At 48.7% G+C, this 25,731-nt stretch overlaps 1 protein-coding gene across 1 annotated transcript; it reads right to left on the reverse strand.

Annotated features, from left to right (window-relative positions):
* Positions 1-23,001: 23,001 nt before the first annotated feature.
* LOC141917173 (olfactory receptor 14I1-like) lies at positions 23,002-24,032 on the reverse strand. Its single transcript, XM_074810257.1, has one exon. It carries the CDS (start codon positions 23,962-23,964, stop codon positions 23,002-23,004), a length of 963 nt encoding a protein of 320 aa, XP_074666358.1. The 5' UTR covers positions 23,965-24,032.
* Between the last annotated feature and the right edge of the window lie 1,699 nt (positions 24,033-25,731).

A 25,731-nucleotide genomic window follows, 5' to 3' on the forward strand; every position in this document is an offset into this window, starting at 1 on the left:
CATTCAGTTTGGAAAAGACCCTTGGGATCATCGAGTCCAACCATCAGCCCTACTCCACAAAGTTCTCCCCTACACCATATCCCCCAACATCTCATCTAAACGACCCTTAAACACATCCAGGGATGGAGACTCCACCCCCTCCCTGGGCAGCCTATTCCACTCTCTGACCACTCTTTCTGTGAAAAATTTTTTCCTCATGTCCAGTCTGAACCTCCCCTGTTGCAGTTTAAAGCCGTTCCCTCTTGTTCTGTCACTAATTCCCTGTGAGAAGAGACCAGCACCAACCTCTCTACAACGTCCTTTCAGGGAGCTGTAGAGAGTGATGAGGTCTCCCCTCAGCCTTCTCTTCCTCAAACTAAACAGTCCCAGCTCCTTCAATCTCTCCTCACAGGATTTATTCTCCAGGCCCTTCCCCAGCTTCGTTGCCCTCCTCTGCCCTCGCTCCAGCACCTCGAGATCTCTCTCGTATTGAGGTGCCCAAAACTGGACACAACACTCCACGTGTGGCCTCACCAGTGCAGAGCACAGGGGGACTATCACCTCCCTACTTCTGCTGGTCACACTATTTCTAATCCAAGCCAGGATGCTGTTGCCTTTCTTGGCCACCTGGGCACACTGCCAGCTCATGTTCAGTTGCTTGTCAATTAGAACCCCCAGATCCTTCTCTTCCAGACAGCTCCAGCCACACCTCCCCAAGCCTGTAGCCATGCAGGGGGTTTTGTGGCCCAAGTGCAGGACCTGGCACTTGGCCTTGTTGAAGCTCATCCCGCTGACGTTGGCCACCGATCCAACCTATCCAGGTCTCTCTGTAGAGCCTCCCTGTCCTCATGCAGATCGACACTCCCGCTTAACTTGGTGTCATCTGCGAACTTACTGATGATACACTCTGTGTCCTTATCGAGATCATCAATAAAGATGTTGAACAGAAATGGTCCCAACACCGAGCCCTGAGGAACACCACTTGTGACCGGCCGCCAGCTGGATTGAGCTCCACTGACCACCACTCTCTGGGGCTGTCCATCCAGCCAGTGCTTGACCCAGCAGACCGTTCGCTCATCCAGGCCATCGGCTCCCAGTTTTTCTATGAGAATTCTATGGGGAACTGTGTCAAATCCAGGTAGAAATATCCACAGCCTTTCCCTCATCCAATAGCTGGGTCATTTTGTCATAGAAGGTGATCAGATTTGTCAGGCAGGACCTGCCTTTCATAAACCTGTGCTGACTAGGCCTGATCCCCTGGCTGTCCATCATATGACTTTTAATGGCACTCCAGATGACCTGCTCCATGATTTTCCCTGGCACCGAGGTCAGACTGACAGGTCTTTAGTTTCCAGGATCCTCCTTTCTGCCTCTCTTGTAGATGGATGTCACATTTGCCACCCTCCAGTCCAACGGGACCTCCTCAGTTAGCCATGACTTCAGGTAAATGATGGAAAGTGGCTTGGTGAGCACGTCTGCCAACTCTTTCAGCACCCTTGGGTGTAACCCATCTGGTCCCACAGGGACCCTTCCTGAGGAGGGGAAATGGAGCAGGACGTTGCCGCGATTGAGAGACGGGAGACAGGCTTGATGCAAGCAAAGTTCTTCACTTTATTACATGTAACACTCATTTTTATAGAAAATCAGAAGATGCGTGTGTTAAATTGTTTGGTTGCTATGCTTCAGAATTCTTATCAGTGCGTGCTAATTGGTAGCTACTTAACCTTTAGCAATTGGACTAATAGCAACTAAGCCACTCCTGTAAAAAACTCTAAATTCCTTGCTGTCTGCACCGTCTTCGGCCCTTTATCAAGCATGACTCACAGGTTAGCAATTCTTCACCATATCAGCACTTTTCTCAGCGCTTTTCTCTTCCCTTTATCAGGCCTCCCAAGGTTTGTAGCCTACAAGTTCCAGCACGTCCCCCTCTAACAACGGAGCAGTACAGGCTGTTCTGTCTGAGTCCTTCAAGTAGTACCCGACATCTCCCCCTTCCTTTTGCACAAAAAGAATCTTTTTCACGGAGCGTTCCATCAATCGTTGCAGACATTGTAACAAACAGGGTAAAAAAAGCAATAAGAGAATAAAAACAGTTAAAGCATAAACAATAGTCTTCACTAAGCTTCTTATCCACCCTGATAGCCCCCACTCTCCAAAGTTTGTCTAACCAATCCCAGCAATCATCTTGTCGGAGTTTAGAGACTCCCTTTTTAAGTTGTTGAATACTGGCATGAATCGATTCCGAGTGGTCAGAGAGATTCATACAGCACATACCTTCAAAATCTTCACAACCATGGCCTTGTGCTAAAAGCAAAAAATCTATAGCAGCTCTATTGTGCAATGTGGCATGGCGAACGCTGTCTACATCTAACAGAAGACCAGACAATGCCTTGCTAGTGGCATTCGTCTGTTTAGCAAGCCAGCAGCCAAGCTTATCTAATGTTGCTAATGCTTTCCCAGCAGCGGCTCCTGGTAACAAAAAAGAAGCAAAAAAGCGGTGACTAAAAGACCAAAATTCTGTATTGTCGTCACAGTTGGGGGTATATGCATGAAAGCCACGCTTTGCCCTGTAGGGTAAGCGATGTTGTAAAATCATAGATGTATTAGGAGTCAGGACAGAGAGGCGTCCGAGGCTACATGGACCTCCCTTTATATGAGAAGGAATAACAGGCCACGCTCTGTCCCCACAAATAAAGAATATCCCCAACGGTAACAAAAACAGGAGTATTGCTAGATTTAGACAGGTTTGTTGCTGTGTAATTACACCAGGCACTAGCATTTTTAAAAATAGGATGAGCAGGAGAAACATCCCATGCTTTACACTGATTCTTTCCAGTATAGTTAAACTTAACACAAAAATCCATTTTTACTGATCCAAGGAGCTCGATTTCTTGTGGTTCCAGAGTAGCCTGTGGGAGAAAGGAGACCCATGCATCCCATTCATTCATTAAATTTGGTGACAGAGCTGGAAAAGCATGTTTTACACTTTCAGGTATTGGCCACTTATCTAGCGGCAGACCCACGAAGCATGTGGAAAAGGGGTTGTTAGGTGAGGCGGTGGCAAGACACAGTGTCTTGTCCAGTTATATTTGCTAGCGTGACCCATACATTGACCTTAGGGAGTGTATGGGGAAACAAATAGCCCTGCGCTATTCTCATGAGCTCCGGGAAAACAGATATTATTTTAAAGAACTCTTTTTTCCCCTTTTCTCTTCCATGCAAATCGCTTCCTGTATTTTTCTTTGGTCCCCTTCCAGGCCTGTTTAGGAACAGCCCAGATAGAGGGTACAAAGTTCTGCTTATTGCACTCAACATTACTGATCAAAGCTTCCTTCGCTCGCTGGGACACTAGCTGTGCCCAGTTCTGACAGCACTCCCAATACTCATCACTGCCTAGTTCCACATGCCCGGTGATAAGTACAATTTTACCAACGTCCACCTCCTTTTCCAGGCATTCGTCACACCAACGGCAGGCTAGGGTTGCTTTACGCCACCACTCCTTTTCACAGCTATAACATACACACAGGACCCAGGGTTTACAATACCCACATACAGTGCAGACAATGTCCGTCACAAATACTTCTTTGCTTTGGCCCATCTAACGATCCCCAGTTTATGAAGCTCCGTAGGTGTCCTCCGTAGCCTCAAGAAGGTCAGGAAGTTGTTCCGGAGGATGATCTGGAGGTTGAGCAGAGTCCCCGCTGGGCTCGTCGGGTGCTCGAGGCAGGGATTCAGGGAAAGGACGCATGTTCTTTGCTGGAATCCACCTGGGGCCTTTTTCTGTAGAGACACAAGCATAACCTCTTCCCCACGTGACAAGAGGATATGGTCCCATTATTTTACCTGTTTCCAGGTCGCGAACCAACACTGGGACTTTAACTCGTGTCTTAAATGAAGTATTCGCGTTGAAATGTCGAACTATCAGAGGATTGTTATCTAGCAAAGAACAATTCAAGAAATTAAAAACATACAAAGCTTTCTGTAGTCGTTCCTCAGGGGTGGCAGCCCCTACTCCCCCTTTTTGTTGTTGTAGTAAGCGCTTTAAAGACTGGTGAGAGCGTTCAATTAGAGATTGACCTGTAGGGGAATGAGGGATGCCAGTAGTGTGAATTACACCCCAGGAGTCAAGAAAGGTTTTTGTTGCAGTTGAGACATATGCAGGACCATTGTCCGTTTTTATCTGAGAAGGTATGCCCAAGGTGGCAAAAGCACGCATTAAATGTTTCCGAACGTCACGCGCCTTCTCTCCTGTGTGGCAAGAAGAAAACAAAGCGCCTGAAAAGGTGTCAATGGAAGAATGGACATATTTCAATTTACCAAATTCTGGATAATACATAACGTCTGTTTGCCATAGTTGTAAGCTTTGTAGACCTCTAGGATTAACCCCTCCTGCTATCGATGGGAAAGAATGCCTTTGGCAGTCAGGACACACGGCGATAATATTAGATGCCTGTTGGGAGGTAAGCCCAAACTGTCGTTTGAGACCTCCAGCATTCTGGTGAAAAAAAGAATGGCTGAGTTTAGCTTGTGCTATGCGATCTGGCAATACCTGTACTGGTAATGTCAGCATATCTGCTCGTCGGTTCCCTTCTGCAATAAAACCAGGTAAAGAAGTATGCGATCTGACATGCATAACAAAATAGGGATGAGGGCGAGAATCCGAAAGAAAGATAAGCTCTTGTAATAAAACAAACAGCTCAGAATGTGAGATATCATGTAATACAGATGCTTCAGCTCGCTCAACAATCCCTGCAACATAAGCTGAATCAGTAATAAGGTTAAGTGGTGTAGACCACCTCCAAAAAACTCGAACAACTGCAGCCAGTTCCACTATCTGGGGAGAACCAGGAACGGTCTCTATGTCTGAGTCCCATCGTCCGTGCTGGTCGTCCCACCATAAGATGACTGATTTGTGCGATTTCCCAGACCCGTCCGTAAATACAGTAAGGGCTTGTAACGGCTGGTCACTTCTTTTCGGTCTGGATATCAAGTGAATATTGGCATTAAGCAGTTTGTGCGAAGGTGGGTGGGATGTGAGTTGACCCATATAGTCTGCCAGTGCCGTACTAAAAACGTCTGATTGCTGATAAAGCCATTGTAGATACGTGCTTGTCACAGGTAGGCAGATACAAGTAAAGTCTACCCCTGATAATGTTAGTAAGCGTTGTCTGGCTTTAATTATTAAAGAAGCAAACATCTCATGCTGTGTCGAAATAGTTTTTGTAGATTGATTTGGCAAAAATATCCATTCAATAATTAACAGTGGGTCTGGCTTCTGAGAGTCCCATTGAAAAATCAGTGCATGAGGCTGTCGAACAGGATTTAAAATAATGAGATGAAAGGGTAATTCAGGAGCCCACCAGTGAACTCGCCTGTTGGCGATCGCTGTGGCAACCTTTTGCAAAGAGGCAACAGCCTCAGAGCCGAGACTGCGAGGGGAACACAAGTCAGTATCCCCTTTAAGCAGTTCAAATAAAGGACTTAAGTCTAAATTAGAAATTCCCAACAGCGGTCGGACCCAATTGATTGTTCCCAACAATTTCTGTACATCATGCAAGTTTCTAATGTCTGTCTGTATCTGTAAGGGTTGAGGAACTATAGTCTGAGCCCTGATGCGCCAACCTAAGTACTTCCATGGTGATATTTTTTGAATTTTTTCCGGCGCAATACAGAGGCCTGCCAAGTTGACAGCAGCCGTGACAAGGGCTATAGCTTCCTCCATGACCTCGTGATGTTGTGTGGCCACCAAGATGTCGTCCATATAATGATATAACAAAACATTAGGCATCGTGGCCCTAACAGGACTAAGTACTTTAGCTACATACCACTGACAAATTGTAGGACTATTCTTCATTCCTTGTGGCAGCACAACCCACTGGTACCTTTGCAACGGGACTTGCATGTTGACGCTTGGAACTGAAAAGGCAAATTTAGGAGCATCATCAAGGTGCAGTGGGATATTGAAAAAGCAACCTTTAAGATCAATGACAGTCAAACACCAATTTCGAGGAATCATAGTAGGGGACGGGAGTCCTGGTTGGAGGCCCCCCATGTCTTCCATAGCGTCGTTAATTTTTCTGAGGTCGTGGAGCAAGCGCCACCTGCCGGTTTGTTTTTTAATGACAAAAATAGGCGAGTTCCAAGGACTGGTAGAAGGCACAATATGCCCTTGTGTTAATTGCTCTGTAACTAATTCTTGGAGGGCGCGAAGCTTTTCCAGTGGTAGGGGCCATTGATCTACCCAAATAGGGGTATCGGTCTTCCATGTCAATTTAAGGGTGTCGCGTGCTTCAATGGCCCCTTCTAAAAATGGGTCCGAATGGACATTCCCCACTGGGACAGCACATCACGCCCCCACAGGATCAGAGGGACAGGTAACACTAAAGGTTTAACAGAGGCTATATGCCCCTCTGGACCTTGAATCTGAATTAATTCCACACTTTGACGGCTGTTACCAGTTCCTCCAATTCCAGCTAACGTGTGGGAAACATTAGCCAGAGGCCATTGTGGAGGCCACTTAGCCAGAGATATTATCATGACATCAGCTCCAGTATCAATAATTCCATTTAGTACTACTTGCTGCCCTCCACGAATAAGGGTACATTGACATATGGGTCGCTTTTGAGAAATAGATTGCACCCATAGAATTTGTGGGTTCCCTGCAGACCCAAATCCTCCCCGCCTTTGATAAGATTGACTAGGAGCGGGGGAGTTCGTCCCCGCAGGAATCAATATTAATTGCGCTACATGACTACCTTTAGGTATCGTGCAGGGAGGAAACGGGGTCCATGCCATAATTTTAATTTCGTCAGTACTGTCAGAGTCAATGACCCCTGGTAACACAAAAAGCCCTGACAATGTAGTAGATGATCTTCCTAACAACAGCGCTTGTGTTTTAGGGGGTAAGGGTCCCGAGATATCTGCCGACAGCAAGTGAACTGAGCGAATGTTTGTGTTGCGAATGAAGTGAATGTTACTGTGTGGGCGGTTGCCAGGTCCAATCCTGCGCTCCTGGCTGTTGCTGGACGAAGACTTGAGGCGCTGCTGCTTCCCTCCGTGAGGGCTGGAATGCTGGCTGCGGCTGGAATGTCGGCTGCGGCATTTGTGTCTGCGCGCGTCGCTGCCCCGCGCTCTGCGACTGGTTTCCCTGTATCAGTTGACCCTGAAAATCATACTTAGACCGACATTGATTAGCATAATGGCACCCTTTTCGGCATCTAGGGCAAACCCCGGGGGCTTGGTGCCTAGCCCCCGCATTCATAGTCAGGCAATTCTTTTTAAAATGCCCTGGTTTACCACAGCCATAGCAATTTCCCAAGCTTGACGGACCGCGCATGGCTGCAAGGGCAGCAGCCATGGCCTCAAATTTATGATCCACAGTGCCAGTTCTATTACAAGCCTCCACCATTTCAACCAGTGTAGGATTCGGATTAGGAAGGGATTTCAGGAGCTTTTTACAATCCACATTAGCATTTTCAACAGCCAGTTTCAACAACAGAATGTCCCGCGCTTCCACATTATCTATCTGACGCTCCAGAGCCTGCTTTAATCTATCAATAAATTGCATATAGGGCTCTCGAGGTTCTTGAGTAATAGTTGTAAAAGCTTTCTGTGGCTTCTGTGTGTCCAGGACCTTAAAAAAGGCCTTTTTCGCTTCATCACGGATCGCTTCAAGAACCTCCCGAGGGATATCCCGAACCTGGGCTACCGGATCAGTGTGCTGACCCGTGCCGGTAAGATGCTCTATAGTTAAAGCAGCCACAGCTTGATTAACATGACCCGCAAACGTGTGTAGAAGTACTTGGAGCCCTCCTCTCCACTGCGACTCCCACAACGAAAACTGAGTCGGAGTTAACAGTAATTGCGTTAAGGATTTTAAATCATGAGGAGTCATGACACAGGTATCAAAAACCGAAGCTAACAGGCTGGTGAAATAAGGAGAGGAAAGCCCGTGCTCAGTGACGGTACGGCGCAACTCCTTAATTACAGAGAAAGATAAGGCTTCCCATTGCGCCCCCCAGCCCTGATAAATCACAGGAGTAACTATCATTTTGGCAATCTCGAGATCCCCTTCCTTTAAGGCTTGGCATTTTATATTACTCCATGCGTCGCGTGGGTCAGGGGGACATAAGTCCAGCTCCTTCTCGGGATCTACCGGCCCCGAATCAAAGGAGTCCTCCCTGGCAGGACAATTTACGGTGCCAACTTCTGGGGGTCCTTGGCAACTCTGACTTTCTAAAGGCGGAGAAGGGACCATGGGGGTAACGGTCGGGCCGGAGGGGGTATTCCCTTTAGTCTTTACGTCGCCATTATTACTCTCCTCTTGAGTTTTTAAAGCTTCAAAAATGATCCTCCACCACGGGAGCATATGCTGTGCTTCTACATTCCCTGATGTGGCAGAATCCCACAACTTCACCCCCACATCATCCCAAAGTTCCTGCGTAAAAATACTAGAAGCAGCTACAGCGGGTATCTTCATTTGTACCCATTTAAGCATGGCTTTAAGGTCATGCCCAGAGATAACTTTCCCATGCTTTTGAAGGAGAGCTTTCATAAGCTCATATACGTCTCTCTCCGGGGAAGACGCTTGATTCCCCATGTTTCCCACAGCTCACCTCTCTACTCCAGAGGGATTTCAGGCCGTCCGGCTCCTGCTTCCTTTCAGCAGCTCATTCAACGTTCCGTGGGACTCGCAGCCTGCCGCACAGATAGGCGGTTCCTGGACCCGATCACGTCCTGGACTCGACTCATGTCGGGGTCACCAATTTGTCGCGATTGAGAGACAGGAGACAGGCTTGATGCAAGCAAAGTTCTTCTCACTTTATTACATGTAACACTCATTTTTATAGAAAATCAGAAGATGCGTGTGTTAAATTGATCGGTTGCTATGCTTCAGAATTCTTATCAGCGCGCGCTAATTGGTAGCTACTTAAACTTTAGCAATTGGACTAATAGCAACCAAGCCGCTCCTATAAAAAACTCTAAATTCCTTGCTGTCTGCACCGTCTTCAGCCCTTTATCAAGCATGACTCACAGGTTAACAATTCTTCACCATATCAGCACTTTTCTCAGCGCTTTTCTCTTCCCTTTATCAGGTCTCCCAAGGTTTGTAACCTACAAGTTCCAGTACGTCCCCCTCTAACAACGGAGCAGTACAGGCCGTTCTGTCTGAGTCCTTCAAGTCGTACCCGACAGTCTGTGTGTCTATATAGGTACATATCTTACAGATTACAACATACCAACAGCCCACCCATGTTTCTCTTTCTCCACTGACCGTGGTTTTGATTGACCTAGAAACCTTTCCCTGCACCACGGGTCTTCCCTTGACGATAATTCCTGTGTGGGGCAGGGAGGCTGGGTCAGTGCAGGGACAGGGCTGGCTCTGACAGTGGCCAGGAAGCAGCTGCCAGGAGGTGACAGCAAGGACAGTTTACAAAGGAGAAATTTATAGAAATTGACTTCATTGTTTTTTCGAAGGCAAAGCTTGCCTAGAGCTGGTGGTGGCAAGGAATGTCAAGAATAAAAAGATGAGTTTCAGTGGCTCATTAGAGAGCAAGAATGAACAAGGGAAATGCAGGGCTGGTGCTGAATGGGGAGGGTGATTGAACAGCAGCAGACACAGGTGGGGCTGGGGGACTCAATGCCATCCTTGCCTGAGTCTGTATTGAAAAGGTCTCCAGGCCTCAGTGCTCAGGGAAAGGGCTAAAGGAGCAGGAGAGCACGTACTGGCAGGAAGCTCAGGAAATGCAGCAAGGACAAGTGCCAGTGTGTGACCCTGCAGGACATCCCCCTGGCAATGGCACAGGCTGGAGGCTGCCTGGCTGGGAGAAGCCCCGTGGGAAAGGTCTTGGGGGGTTGGGCAGTGTTGCGGGAGCATATCGGACCTGCACAACTCTGTGAGAGTTATATCAAGCAAAGCCGTTTATTCTTCCAACAGTACATACTTATGCTCTCACCAAAGCTCTTACTTCATAATTAACAAATCAGCAATTAGACAGTTACAGTGGGCAGCAGGTCAGTGGTGGCCATGTCACTGTGGGGGCCATGCCACGGTGAGCAGCAGGTCAGTGGTGGCCATGTGACATGGCCCCCACAGTGATATGACCACCACTGACATGCTGACCACTGTGACATGGCCCCACAGTGACATGGCCACCACTGACCTGCTGATCACTGTGACGTGGTCCCAACAGTGACATGGCCACCACTGACCCGCTGCCCACTGTGACATAGCCCCACTGTGACATGGCCACCACTGACATCCTGCCAACTGTGACATGGCACCCACAGTGACATGGCCACCACTGACCTGCTGCCCACTGTGATATGTGGGCAACCTTTTATCCTATCAGCATGAGATCACTCTAACACCCGCTGTGCAGACCAATCACCCTCTCGTTCACGCGCAGTTCACGCGGTGGTAACTTCTCACAGTTCAGCACTTTCCCACAGCTCAGTGTTGCAGCTGTCCGTTGTTTTTCCCTGCCACCTTGGCACAGCTCAGCAGTTTCTGATCTTTCTCCCAAGGCCTGTTTCTCATCACAGCCTGGCTTTGATTCAGAGGCTGCGCAAGGCTGACAGGCCGATGTCTCCCACAGGGCTGGGTTTGGCTCTTGAACGTGGGGTCCAGCAGCGATGAGGAGTCAAGGGAGTGGATGGGGAGAGACAGGGAAAGGCACCACAAATTGTGATGATTGTGAGGCCACTCCTGTTACAGGATTCTGATTGGCCAGCATCTGGCACCAGCAATCTGGGGACAAAATGTTCATTGCAAAACCCCTCATCCCAGCAGAGACAAGACAGGGACAGAGAGGAAGGGGAGAGGCAGGCCAAGAGCAGCTTGAGATTTCTGTATCTAAATGAGCGGTTGAAGGAACTTTATGAAGTTCCTCAAAGACCTACTGATCTGTTAGGGTAATCCCGTAGGATTACGAGAGAGGAAACTGAAGAAACCTCTCAAAGAAGTCCAAGTCACATGTAAACTCCAAAGTTCCTTGGAGTGTTAAAGGGTCCCAGTGAGGACCATTACTGACTAAGCCTCCCCAGGGGCTGGTTAGAGCACAAAACTGCAGGCAGTGATGACAGGTCAAGGTGGGTCTGATGCTGAGTAAACCTGGAAGTGGTACTTTAAGTCAAAAGGCTAAGCCCTGGCCCCCAGCCCCTAGGAAGGGAGATCCTGTCCCTCACACATTGCTCAGGGCTCTTCTTGGGGCAGTGTGATGTGGGGATGGGCAATGCCAAGGGCAGGACTACAGCACGAGTAGTCCTTCTGGGTCTCTCCTGGGTGGGGCAAGGACATAATGAGGTCTTGGTGAATAAGGTGAAGGTACCTTCTGGCAGGCCTCGTTTGCAGAGACAACAGCCATAGACGAGGTGATGAAAAGGTCAGTTCTGTTGTGGACTTTCAGCCTTGCCACAGCTCCTAGCTGTCTCCAGCACAGTCTGTCCTATGGTGTCCTATGCCTGCACCTGTTTCTTTGAAGACTGTGGACACCCAAACCTCTTCTCACTCTGACATCTCACTACCCTCACTGATAGCTCTCTGTCCTCCCGGGCTCTTCCTTGAAACACAAGGCCATGGGATGATCCAGACTCCCTCTGGATGGCCTATTGCACCACAGCACTGCCTTTGGTGTGATATTTATTTCTCCTCACGTCTACTCTGAACCTCACAGAGCGTACTTTCTGTCACTCTTTTCTCCTAATTTTTTCCACTGCAAAGACAAGTACCACCATCTCAGAAATGACCCTTCAAGCACTTGCAGGTTCTCACTGTGCTGCTCTGAGCCTCCACTTCACCAGGCTGAAGAAGCTCAGGTCCCTCAGCCTTCCTCACAGGCCATGTGCTTGAGGCCCAAAACTTGGGAAACCTCCTTTGGACCCTCTCCAGTTCCTCCTCTCTTGTCCAGAGCAGGAAGCCCCACAGACAGACACACTAGCCCACCACGTGTCTGGTTGGCCACCTTCTTCCTCATCAAGTCCCATATTCAACTGGCCTTGTTCATGGTGAGCATGCACCACTGGCTTGTATGGTGTCCCTCGTAGTGCCCAGACCCTCTTCCTCAAGGTCTTTGCTCAGCCTCTCAGGTCCCAGCCAGCCCTGATGCACAGGGTTATTCTTCCCCCCTGAAGCAGCACTAACCACTTCTCCTTGTAAACTTCAAGAGGTTCCTGTTGGCCAAATCGCAAAGTGACTCAAGGGCTCTTCTGCTTGGTCAGTTGTTAAAATTTCTGTGCAGTTGGCTCACCCTGATGGTGTTGTCTCTTACAAGATGGCAGCGTGAGGATTTACAGAGCACCTCAAACACTAAAAGGACGTACTACTTTAATGGGATTGCTGCCCAACCTAGTATTAACTACGCCGACGTTCTCAGGAAGAGCTACAGATCAAGCAAAGCAAGGGGCAGTAGTGAAAACTGAGTTGGGCTGTTTGGGTGACAGGGTACAAGGATGATCACAGGATGAAAGTCTCTGATGAGGCAAAAACATAAAACAGAAGGTGAAGCAAAGGACACGATCAAGGTGATTTTGGGGTACCTGTCAAGCAGCTCTGCATCTAGACAGCAGTGACTGGCGAAGGACAAGAAAGACACAGATGATGGGAACATAATTATGTTTGACTTATTCATAGGGAACCCGAGTGCTTTCCCTACCATCACTAAACATGTGGTAGAAGGAAATGCACAATCACTCATGCTGGAAGGGACCTCCAGAGGTTTCTAGGCTGATCTGCTGCTCACAGCAAGGGCAGCTGTCAGGTCACACCAGGTACCTCAGGGATTTATTCCTTCAGGGTTTAAAACTTCCAGGGATTGACATGACACAACCTCTCTGGGAAACTTGTTCCAGGGCCTGACTGTCTTCACGGGTACACAATTTTTCCTCATTTGTTTCCATGGATGTCCAGTGGCCACCACCCTCACATCACACACAGGAGGAAAGAGTCTGGCTCCATCTCCTTGCTGAACCCCTGGGAAGGGTGAAAGGGCTGTTACTAGGTCTCACCAAAGCCACCTCTTCTCTTCACGTAACAAACCCAGCTCCTGCCCACTCCCATACTGACAAATCCAAGCGTGTAAATGCATGCCTAAGATATCCAGGGCTCTTCAACCTTACTCCATTTATTGGGTTTGTAAGGGACCTCAGGGATGTTGGAATATCGTTACCCTCACGCTGTGACTTTCTGAAGGTGGCACTACCGCTCTTCATCCTTTTGCAGTGCCGAGGAGTTGCAGGCTGTACGCAGGGCCTGTTCTGTCTGAAGCAGCAGTCAGTCACCATGAAACTTTGGACTTAAAATGTTTCAGGCTCAACCAGCCACATGACAGCACTGAGAGAGCCTGGCTCTAGGGTTACCGTGCTGGTGCTCACCCACAGGCAGAGGAGGAATTCATGGCTGCAAGAATTGCAGGAGCTGTCATCGGAGATGACCAAATCCCTGAACCATTCATGTTGGAAGGGACCTTGGGAAGGCTCTAGACCAGCCTCCTGCTCACATCAGGATCAACACTGCATTCAGCATAAGTTTTGTTCAACAGTCCTGGCAATGCCTTCAGGGGACTTTGTCTGAGATCCTGGGTGAGCCTCAATCTTGGAGATCCTGAGAAACCTCTGATGAAGTTTATGGTGTCTCTTGCTGCTGGTAAGGATAGTCAGAGGAGTCCAGGACTTCTGGCAAGCTGCTGGAACCCTCTAGCAGCTTCCAGGGATCTCTGTCAGCTCTCCTTCATCCAAGGGTGCATTGCTGAGAGGCTGCTGAAGCTTGTCCAACCCTTGGAATGTTACCCCAGCTGCTCTTCCACATGAGCACCACTGATACTGCCCCAGAACACCTGGCAAGTATCGAGCATGATGACATGACTCTGGATGTGACGGCCAAAGGCATGGGGGCACAGGCGCTCTACTTCTCAGTGCTGTTGTTGAGAGGGTAGATTGGAGGAGAAGTGTAGGTAGACAATTGGTTGGGCAGCTGGTGTCAGCAACAGGGTTTTTATGACTACAAAACTCTGTCTAAGGATTCAAAACTGCCTTGAAGAGATGTGGATCACCTGATTATGTGGGGCAAAAGTGTCTGTGACAACAGGTCGGCCAAACTAGTAAGAGCATTAAACTGGTAATGACTGCCGAAAGAATACAGTGACCAAGTGAGGTAGAGTTGGATGGTACTGACAAGGAAAGGGTCTTGCATGATGAGATCAGAAGGGACATGGTAATTAGCAAAATAGAGCTGAGAAGGAAACACCTCAGACATATGCACATAAATAAGGAGATGCTACAGGACAGCACCATGGAAATGATCTCTTGCCCTTTCTGGGAAATCAGCAGGGCTGGACACCTCTTTTGAGAGCTTGCACAGGAATTCATGCAGTGTGAGGAACAAATGAGAGGAATTTGAAGTGGTGGGATTTCCAGAGCCCCAAGGACATTTACATTAATGGAGCTGTGGTTCACAGCTCTCACAGCTGGAGTGTGATGATGGGTGGGTACAGGCTCTTTAGAAGGAAAGGCTGAGAAGATGAGGAGGAGGAGTTGCTGTTACTGTGAGGAAGCAGTGAGAATGCATGGTGCTGTGCCTGGGGAGAGGTGATGGGTCAGCTGAGAAGCAGTGGATTAGTGGGCAGAGCAACACAACACGGGTGACATTGTAGTGGGTGTCTGCTACAGGCAATGGGACAGACTCAGGTGAAGTAGGTGAGGCCTCTTCAGACATTCCTGGGACAGCAACTCGTGGGCAACTTGAAGTCCCCAATATCTGCTGGAGGGGAAACAGAGCAGGACACCAGCTATCTATAAGGCTTCTGGAGGCAGCAGAGATAACCTCCCAAGACTTCAGTGCCTTCTTTGCCTCACGCTTTAATAATACCGATAGACCTTGTGCTGCCTGGTCCTCTGAGTTGGAGGACCATGACTGTGGCAACAGTGACCTTCCATTGGTGGATCCTGAAATCTAAGGGATCAGTTGTATCAGGTGAATGTTCATGAGTCCACAGGGCCTGATGGGATTCACCCCAGAGTACTGCAGGAGCTGGCAGATGTAACAGCAGGAGCCCTCTCCACCATCTGCCAAAGGTCTCGGGAGTCTGGGGAGGTCCCCACTGACTGGAAGCCAGCCAGTGTTGTTCCAATTTACAAGGAGGGTGTGAGGGAAGACCCAGGAAACTACAGACCTGTTAGTCTAACCTCAATAGATGGAAAAATTATGGAGATGATAGTACTGGGTGCTACTGATAGATATTAAAAGGACAATACAATCAACAGACACAGTCATCAAGGGTTGACAAAGGGAAAGCCCAGTTTAACCACTGTAATATCCTTTGAGGACAGGGTCACCCACCTACTGGATAATGGGAAGGTGTTGGATGTAGTTTTTTCTGGATTTTAATAAGGCTTTTGATACCGCCCTTCACAGTACCCTTCTGGAAAACTTGTCCAGCTGTGGGGCGAGTACAGTGAGCTGGATGGAGAGATGGTGAAACTGCAGGACTCAAAGGATTGAATTCAGAGGGGCTACATCTCTCTGGCAACTGGTCACCAACAGTGTTCGTCAGGGCTCATTTCTAGGGCCAGTTCCATTGAATATTTTTATCAATGATCTGGATGCAGGAGTTGAATGCACCGTGAGCAGGTTTGCTGATGATCTCAAACTGGGCTGTGACTTTCTTGAGGGACATGAGGCCTTGCAGAGGGATCTGGACAGAATGGAGCATTGGGCAATCATCAATGGGATGAAGTATAACAATTCCAAATGCTGGATTCTGCATCTGGGATGAAGTAATGCCAGGCACAAGTGAAAACTGGGAGAGGAGTGGCTGGAGAGCAGCCCTGCAGAGAGGGCTCTGGGGGTGCTGGTCAGCAGCAGGCTCAAAAGGAGTCAGCAGTGTGCCCTGGCAGCCAAGAGGCCAGTCAAGAGAGGTGATCATCCCGCTGCATTCAGTGTTGGTGTGGCCTCACCTCGAGCACTGTGTGCAGTGCTGGGCCTGCAATTTAAGAAGGATGTGAAGGTCCTTGTATGCATCCAGAGGAGGGTGAGAAAGCTGGTGACAGGGCTGGAAGGAATGTCTAGATTATCAATGACTAGATGATCATTGTAGTTTCCTTCCGATTGAAATAGTCTGTTCTAATCAGTTCTGTTCTGTTTTACGCCATGTTATTCTATTCTACTTATTTAATCCAAAAACGTCACAGTCCTGTGACGAGCAATGGACGTACAGCCCTTCCTGGCAGTGCACATTTGGGCCGCAGCACCTCAGCTGGGGCACCAGGGTGGAGCCCAGCCTTCTCCCAGGGAATCCTGAGCAGTCAGTGCTGTGCTGCTCTGTGCTGCTGCATGTACAGCGCGGTCTTCACGCCTGTGCTGTGCTGCACGGGTCCCTTGGCCACAGGACAACCTCAGCAGCTCTTTGTCACAGAGGAGCCTGCAGGCAGCTCCCACTCTCTGCTGCTCCTTATGCCACCTCCCTGGCTGTGCCTGTACCTAACACTGCAGCAAGAAGTTCTCATGAGAACGTTGTTCCTGTTTGACTGCAGAAATGATAAATGATGTTCTTTCCTTCTAAGAAAGTCCCAGAGTAGCTTGAATGTCCAAACCAGGAGACTCTCATCGACAGATGGGGTCTGCCTGGCATGCTGCTTGTAGGTCGGAAGCCCATTCAATTATACATCCCCTGGGGTTCCCACCATCTCGAGGCACATAAGATTAGCTCTACGATTCTCTCCTTATGGTGTTAGCACTAACGAACAGCATTTTAAATGATGCCTCACAGAGTCTGAGTGCCTCTCTTACTGGGATCCTAACAGACCAGCATGTCCTGGTGAAAACCTCTCTCAGCACCCTTGGGTGCAGCCCCACTGCTCCCATGGACTGGTAAGGGTGTAGTTTGCTCCAGTCACCCCTTCCTTGATCCCCATCCACCGCTGGTTTTTCCTGTCCTGAGTCTTGACTGAAAACACAAAGGCCTGGGAGACCTCGCTGGTGGTAACTGAGGCAAAGAGGACACAGACCATCTCAGATCTACCTACACCTGCTCTTTCTAAACTCAGCAGTGGTCCCACAGTATCTCTGTTTGTTCTTCAGCTGTTCCTGAATACCAAAAGCTCATCTTGGTGCCTTTGAGTTCCTTTTCAAGATTCAGTTGAGTTTTGACACAGACTGTTGCTGTGCTTTGAGGATGTCATCCGTGAAGACAAGATGTGTCCAGGTACACTGTGAAAATGATTGGTGTGTCCCTTGATTGTATCATCAAGGGAGTGAATAAAGACCCCAGTGTGATGAGCTTTTTGTTTTTTCTTTCTCCCAATTTAAAAAAACCCTTCTGTGCCTGATTACCTCCAGTTCTCTAAAGAAAGCAGGTAGAAATTTCTGCAAAGAAGCTGTCACAATCAGGTGTGGGATTCAGTGGAGAAGTCTGATGTATAGAAAAGTGATGCAAGTCCCAGGGGTCCAATGAGAGGAATAACGAGGTTGGCGAGGTGAGGAGCAAGGTTGTCCATGGGATCATAGAATGATAGAATGGTTTGGGTTGGAAGGGACCTTGAAGACCATCTTGTTCCACCCCCCCTGCCATTACCAGGTTCACCTTCCACTAGATCACGCCACTCAAAGCCTTGTCCAAACTGGCCTTGAGCCCTTCCACGGAGGGGGCAGCCACAGCTTCTCTGGGTAACCTGTGCCAGGGCCTCACAAACCTCACAGGGAAGAATTTCTACCTTACGTCTAATCTAAATCTACCCTCTTTCAGTTAAAAATCATGACCCCTCATTCTATCCCTTCGCTCCCTGATAAGGAGTCCCTCCCCATCTTTCCTGTAGCCCCTTTAAGAGGCCCTCTAGCCCCTACAGGAAGGCCACTATAAAGTCTCCCCGTAGCCTTCTCTTCTCCAGGCTGAACACCCCCAACTCTCTCGGCCTGTCCTCATAAGGGAGGTGCAATGCCAAGGAAAGGACAACAAGGGCACAACAACTTCCAGCTTCCCCATGAGGCTGTGAGGAATCAACCAGGCCCCAGTGCCATGAGGACATGTCTTCTCATGGGCAACTGCCATAGCCAAGGTGTGGTGGTGCAGACATCCTGGGCCACCTTGCGATGTCAGGACCAGCCAACATTGTGTTCTTGTCTTGGTTCCAAGTGCAGTGGGCTGGGACGATCTGGCACGTTTTTATCTTGGCTACAAGTGCAGCCAGTTGGGACAATCTGGTACTTTCTTGTCCTGGTTTTAACTTCAGTTCGTTAGGATGATTGGGCACTTCCTAACTGTACCTGAAACTCCTGCTGCCTGGATCGTAGCCTGCTCTGGGAGGTACCAGAATTACCTGACAAGAATTGTGACCAAAATGAAAAAAAATACTGACCAAAGTCAATCATCTCGTGATCCTATAAATAGTGACCCTAAGTGTGACCCTTTGAGCTCTACGGGATCACAACAGGCTGTGCCCCAGTATCACCCTCTGAGCTGGGATGCCTCTTAGGGCAGATTTTTTGAGGATTTCAAAGAACAGTTTCATGAAGCTTTCCAAGATCATCTGCTGAGAGATGCCAATGAAGAGAAAGGGTTCAAAACTTCTCTGGTGAGAAGTGATGACAAAGACTAGTGAGAAATTAACTACAATTAGATTTCACTAAGTTTCAGGGACCATTTGGTACCAATAATTTACTATCACACGTTAAACTCTGTACCTGTGTGTGCGTGTATGTTTGTGTGTGTGTCTATTTGATTCAGGGAACTTTATAATGCTGATTATAATGAATGTAATAAATCACCCTTATAAGTGATTAAGTGCCAGTGATTAATTATTGCCAAAAATCATTCAACCTAATTTTGTGGTTTACCTTCATAGTGTTAATAAATCTTAACTTTCTGCTACCTCAACATTTTGTGGGATATATAATCACTCATTCCCCAACAAATCAACATAACAAATCAACAAGATATTTTTCTTACTCTTTATATTAATTCCATTAGACATAAACCCTTGACCAGGTCTGGGACTAAGATTGGATCTAGCTGCACCTAGACTCCTCTTTGAGGAGGAGTTTAAAAAGCAAGGGGGTCTGATCTGAACCTCGTGATGCAATGGGAGGGTCCCCCTACACTCCTGCATCTTCGGTCTCTGTGTAAATCATTCTAACTCGATTCTACCTCAATTTTCCTTTCTGTGTTTCTTCCATGTAGTAAGTAATAGAGTGAAACTTGCCATCAAATTTCATTAAGTCACACTGTTACAAATTCACATTAAAGTCACTTTTTTTTAATACCTTTCCCCATGATACTTTAAGTGATCTAAAACCTTCATCGGTTACACCAGAGGACAAAGACCTGGGTTCTGTTGGCACCTTCCATCCTTGCCAGCGCCCTTTGCCATCCCCACCGCAGGCTGTTCCACCCTGTCCCACTCCTGCCCCTCTCTCCCTGCAGGCTGGAAAACCCATCTCCCTTCCCCGCCTTGCTCCCACCCCACCATTTCCCGACCTTCAGTGATGTTTCCCACTACCAAGGAAAGCTCTACGGCCTCAGCAACCACCCTTCCAGCAGGGAACCCAACCCAAAGGCTTCCTGTGGCCTTTCACCTGACCAGAGAGCAGGAACCGCACCAGGATCTTCTAAACCACATGACCGCTGCTGGCCTTTCAGCTTCTCGGATGGACGTGACCAAGCCATGTGCCTGCTGCTGTCCCACATGTGCTCAGGTGGAATGGACATGACAGCCCGTGTCCAAGCCCTTCTCCTGGGTAAGGCCTATGGGTACATTGGCAGAGGCACTTTCCCAGCCGTGTACCTGCTGCTGGCCTGTCACCTCCAGAGACAGAACTGACCTCACGGTCCCCTTCACAGCCACACGCTTCCTACTGAATTGTGAGATTCTGAGACACAACTGACCTCATAAGACCATACGCATCCATCACGCTCCTTATGACCCAGAACCTGACCAGATCAAAGTAGGCTTGTTTATTAATATCTATCAAATACTGTTCCTACTAACGGTCTGAGTGGAGAAACAACCTTCACAGGAACTGCTGTAGTTATTGACACATCTATAGCTCATCTGCCTCTTTTTTATTTTCAAAAATCTCATCAAGGGAAAGATTCATTGAATCATAGAATAACTCAAGTGTGGAGAGAGCCCTGAAAAACCTCTTGTCTGAATTTCAAGTTGAAGGCAGGGTGAACCAGGTGAGGTTGTTCAAGGCCTCTGTCCAGCTTTGCATCACCCACAAAGCAGCTGAAAGTGCACTCCGACATATCATACAGGGGGATGGTAAAGATGTTCAATGTGTTGGCCCAGGTGCTGGTCACTGCGGGATGCCACTAGTGACCGGCTGCACACAGGACTTTGTACCACTGATGACATTTGGGTTTGATCCCCCAGCCAACATCCCACCCACCATAACATCCACTTCTTCAGCCCAGGTAGCACCAAGCTGGCTATGAGGAGTCCATGGAAGACCATGTGAAATGCCTTGCAAAATTCCATGTGCACAACATGCCCTTCTTTGCCCTGCCCCTTTTGGTTCAGCAATCCCTTTCTTGTCCTTCAACTACCTGGAGACGGTTGCAGGAGAACATGTCCCACCACCTTCCCAGGGATGGAGCTAGCTGATCAGCCTGTAATTCTCCCAATTCTCATTCCTGTGCTGACACGGAAGTCCCGGACACAACTTAGACGATCAATGTGATCAAGTTGATGCCACTTTATTAAAGGCTACACAGCAATTTATACACTATCACAAAGCTTCACGCGCTACTATCTTATTGTTAATAGGCTAAAGCTACTTGTTCACGCGCCCTTCTGCCCTCTATGATTGGTCCCGGTGTGGTGTCCAAGCACTGCTCTCCAACTAGGTAGGCATCCTGTTTTGAACAGTCCAACTTCTTTATTTTTTGCCCAGGAATGTAGTTTCTAAAACTATCTCGACCTTGTTTATGTCCTTGAACGCAGCTGCAGCTTGTTATCACAGTGAGGCCCCTTGGTCTGGATCGCTCATAACATGTTCGTTGTTCTCCAGCGATTCCACATTCCTGCTTTTCTTGAAGATGGGTTTGACATCTGCCTTTTCCATGGACCCCAGAACGTCTCTGATTACTCTGGCACTTTTGAGGGCTCAGTCCAGAATCACAGGCGAGGCTGACGTAGCGAACAGGAGCACTTGCAATGAGCCTGTCCAAGGCAGCTGAGATAAGTCTCACTGGGAGAGTGGGGGTTGTTCCTGGAGACACACAGAGAAGTGTCAGGGCTCTGTCAGGTGCCCACATCTCAGCTGGCCTCATGCGCTCATCTTACACACAGGGGTGTTCAGAAACACGAGTCCTTCCCTTGCACACGCAGAGGCAGTGCATTGCAGGGGTTGTAGTGTCTCTCTGGCCTCCTGCTGCCATTGCCAGAGGCTGGGAGGCCCCTCATCCCTGTGGTGATCACCCTGCTCTGCACTCGTGTGAGATGCCCTACGGCATGATGAATGAACACAGGGACCACGGTTCAAGGGAACACCTTCCATTGCTGCATTCAGGTGGTTTCCCAGGTGATGTTAGTCTCAATGAGAAGTGACCTCATGACACTGTTTGTCCCACACACCTTCATGGCACCCCCAGGAATAGCTGATGGCATTTGTGCTCTCTCACATCACACACATGATGTGCATGCTTACATCTCCTCCTCACAATGCAAACATGGACTTCTGTGATACTTATTTATGTACCTCCATGGAGGGAAAAAGTTCCTCCCCAGTGTGGGGTGAGAGGCCAGTGCTGCAAATGGTGTTTGGGAGGGGCTAGAGCGTGATGATTTCCCTGGGTCAGTGTCATGGTTTAACCCCAGCCGGCATCTGAGCCCCACACAGCCACTCACTCACTCCCCTGGCTCCAATGGGGGAGAGAATCAAAAGCATGAAAGTGAGAAAACTCGTGGGTTGAGATAAAGACAGTTTAATAGGTAAAGAAAAAGCCACACAAGTAAGCAAAGGAAAACATGGAATTCATTCACTTTCCATTTTCAGGCAGGACCTCAGCCATCTCCAGAACATCTGGGCTCCATCACATGTAACGGTGACTTGGGAAGACAAATGCTGTAACTCTGAACGTCCCCATGTTCATCCTTCTTCCCCCAACTTTATATAACAGAGCATGATGTCATAAGGTATAGAATATCACTTTTTTCAGCTGGGGTCAGCTGTCCATGCTGTCCTCCTTCACAATTCCTTGCACACCCCCAGCCTGCTCACTGGTGGGGTGGGGTGAGGAGCAGAAAAGGCCTTGACTCTGTGTAAGCCCTGCTCAGCAATAATGAAAACAGCCCTGTGTTATCAACACTGTTTATAGCACAAATCCAAACCACAGCCCCATACCAGCTACTAGGAAGAAAATTAACTCTCTCCCAGCCAAACCAGCACAGGCAGCTTCCCCAGTGTGTCCAGTGAACACAGACACAGACCAGACCCTGGTCCTTCAAGTCTCTCCCAGGAGGTCTGGCTGTGCAAGGACACTGCTGCGTGCTCTCACCCTGCAAATCACACTGTTCACCTGTTCACTGGCATTTTCATCTCTGGGCCAATTCCTTGGGCATGTTCTTGAGATCAGGTTTGGAAGAAGACCTCAGCCTGTCCCTGCCTGTGGTCGCAGAACTGCCACGCAGCAGGAGTGTGATCAAGCTGCCAGAGCACTTAGGCCTTACACCAAACTGAAGGGACCAGAAAGAGAGTGTGCAAATGAGGAGACAAAATCTTTGGAAGACCAGGTGCTCCGTGGCAAGGCTGCCATGCTGGGACTCTCTTCCCCTCCACCTCTGTACACAGGAATTGTCCCTGCAGCTCCAAAAATGTCTTAGAGGAAAGATTTCAGAAGAAAAAAACATCACTGCAGACCTTTTCTTTTGTTAAAACACACAGAGATCATGGCTCCTCATTTATGCAGCCACTCAGTCAGAAAAGAAAATCAGACAGTGAAACAGAAAGGGGATGACATCATCATTACAAGTAAAATACCACCACCAACAACAGAAAAAGCTGAGAGGCTGGGCTTGTACAGAGTTATATTATAATTGCTTTGAAGAAGATGAGCAGTTTATTGGTTCAGAATAACATCTAGTTATCCGTTTCCTCAGGGCATCCTTGAGCTCCTGGTTCCTCATGCTGTAGATGAGGGGGTTCACTGCTGGAGGCACCACAGAGTACAGAAATGACACCACCAGGTCCAGGGATGGGGAGGAGATGGAGGGGGGCTTCAGGTGGGCAAACATGGCCATACTGATGAAGAGGGAGACCACGGACAGGTGAGGGAGGCACGTGGAAAAGGCTTTGTGCCGTCCCTGCTCAGAGGGGATCCTCAGCACGGCCCTCAAGATCTGCACATAGGACACCACAATGAAAACAAAACAACCAAAAGCTAAACAGGCACTAACCATGATAAGCCCAAATATAGTGAAGTAGGAGTGTGAGCAGGAGAGCTTGAGGATGTGGGGGATTTCACAGAAGAACTGGTCCAGGGTGTTGCCTTTGCACAGTGGTATTGAAAATGTGTTGGCCGTGTGCAGCACAGCCCAGAGGAACCCAGTGCCCCAGGCAGCTGCTGCCATGTGGACACAAGCTCTGCTGCCCAGGAGGGTCCCGTAGTGCAGGGGTTTGCAGATGACAACGTAGCGGTCGTAGGACATGATGGTGAGGAGAGAAAACTCTGCTCCAAAAAAGAAGAGAAAGAAAAAGATTTGGGCAACACAACCTGAGTGGGAGATGTCTCTTCTGTCCCAGAGGGAATTGTCCATGGCTTTGGGGAGAGTGGTGGAGATGGAGCCCAGGTCGAGGAGGGAGAGGTTGAGGAGGAAGAAGTACATGGGGGTGTGCAGGTGGTGGTCACAGGCGATGGCGGTGATGATGAGGCCGTTGCCCAGGAGGGCAGCCAGGTAGATGCCCAGGAAGAGCCAGAAGTGCAAGAGCTGCAGCTCCCGTGTGTCTGCGAATGCCAGGAGGAGGAACTCAGTGATGGAGCTGCCGTTGGACATCTGCTGCCTCTGGACATGGGGGACTGTACATGGAGGAAAAGCAGTGAGCAGTTAGAGTAGACTTCTCTGAACAAAACTTGCTCCACTTCTCACAGAACCCCACTAAACTCCTTTGCCTCTCTCAGGAGACCATTGGCAGGTTGTCGCAGATGAAAGTATTAACACTGTAATGATTTCACAGCTAAGTGAGCTGTATTAGTGACTGGCAGCACTTGATCATTAACCAGTTTAAGGATTTACAAAGTAATTCAGTAAAATATGTTATAATTAAAATAGCGACTTAACTACAGATTCAAAGATGACAAGATTCACACTAACTTACCGTACGGTACCTTAAATCAATACATATATACATGCTCATGCACAAAGACAAGACATACAGACACTCAGACAGACAAAAACATTTGGATCCAGTGAAATAACTATGTACCCACACTCGTGGAAATAACTGTGTATACCTAAACACATCGGTAGGAAGAGAGAATGAGTGGGTGAAAGAGAAGCCAGCTTCCAGTTAACATTTCCCTGTTTCGAGGGATTCCTTGAAATTCGAGAGATTCGAGAGGGTTAACTTCGACCTGGTCTCCCGTCAGTTCTAACAGCTGACCATACCTCAAGGATTTTGGTACCTGAGAGGCATCCCAGCTCAGGGAAGATGCTGGTCACAGGCCCACTGCGATCCAGGAGAGCTCAGAGGGTCTCACTTGGGGTCCCTATTTATAGGGTCCAAGGTAACTGACTTTTCTCAGGTACTTTTTAGCTCCAGCCCAGCTCAAGTAATGGCGCATTCTGGTATCTTCCATCACTTTGCACAAGAACGTGATGGGTGTGCAATTCTGTTATTGTTTTCCCTGGACCATGTCCCAGGTACAGGTGTACCAGGCTGTCAGGAGGTGATGGACTGTTCCTAAGCGATAGGGAGAGCAGGAGCCAGGCTTGGCGAAGGGGCACTGAGTGGCCGAGCAAGGAGGGGAGTTGGAGTCACTACAAGTGCCGAGAGAAGGCGGGGAGGAATTGCATGACCACACATGTCCACATCATGAGCTCTGGTTGGTGCTGGCGGAGGGTACCCAAGGGAGCAGGGGTCTGTGCTGTGGGCTCTGGATGAATCAGTCCTATCCTACAACAGCAGGCAAATAGGAACACGGGTGATCTCAAATTAAATCCACTACTGATAAAAATGAGATTTCAGCATTGTTTCTCCCATTTCACCCGACATTAGAGCAGAGCTGTGGGGAATTGATTTTGTTTATTTCGTTCTAGTTGTCTCACCACAGCTGAGGAGCATTTCCTAAGGCAGAAACACTTGGCATTCCTGTTCCACTCCATATGAAACTTTGTTGGTGCTGACAGGCAAAGGGACTGTCCCTTCGTGCAGTGTGGAGAGCTGCTCTGTCCATCAGCCCTGCTCTCAGCTGCCCTTTCCTTGCCTCTCTTTGAGCTGGAGGATGATCAAAGCCTGATGTTCACCTGAAATGAAACTGGAAACTTCTGACAGCGGAGGAATCCAGTTTCAAAGTGCAGATCCCCAAACCCCTCCCCAACATCTCACCGTACCTGAGGAGGGACACACAGGGCTCATTGCAGCTGCCCACACACAGACGATGAGCCGCATTGCCATGGCCTTAGCACCGAGTTGTCTTCTCCATGGGGCGCAGAGAGACCACAGGAGAAGCGGGACCCCAGGGGAAGAGTCAAAGCCCTGAAGATGGGGTGTCCTTAAGTGAGGGTCAGCTCATTGCCAGTCCCACACACTGCCGTGCCCAG

Source organism: Strix aluco, chromosome 34 (genome assembly GCF_031877795.1).
Source record: "Strix aluco isolate bStrAlu1 chromosome 34, bStrAlu1.hap1, whole genome shotgun sequence".
Taxonomy (NCBI): Eukaryota; Metazoa; Chordata; class Aves; order Strigiformes; family Strigidae; genus Strix; species Strix aluco.

What these genes read in the sequence shown, in the direction of transcription:
- LOC141917173 (XM_074810257.1), bottom strand. Translation starts at nt 23,964, where the DNA reads ATGTCCAACGGCAGCTCCATCACTGAGTTCCTCCTCCTGGCATTCGCA.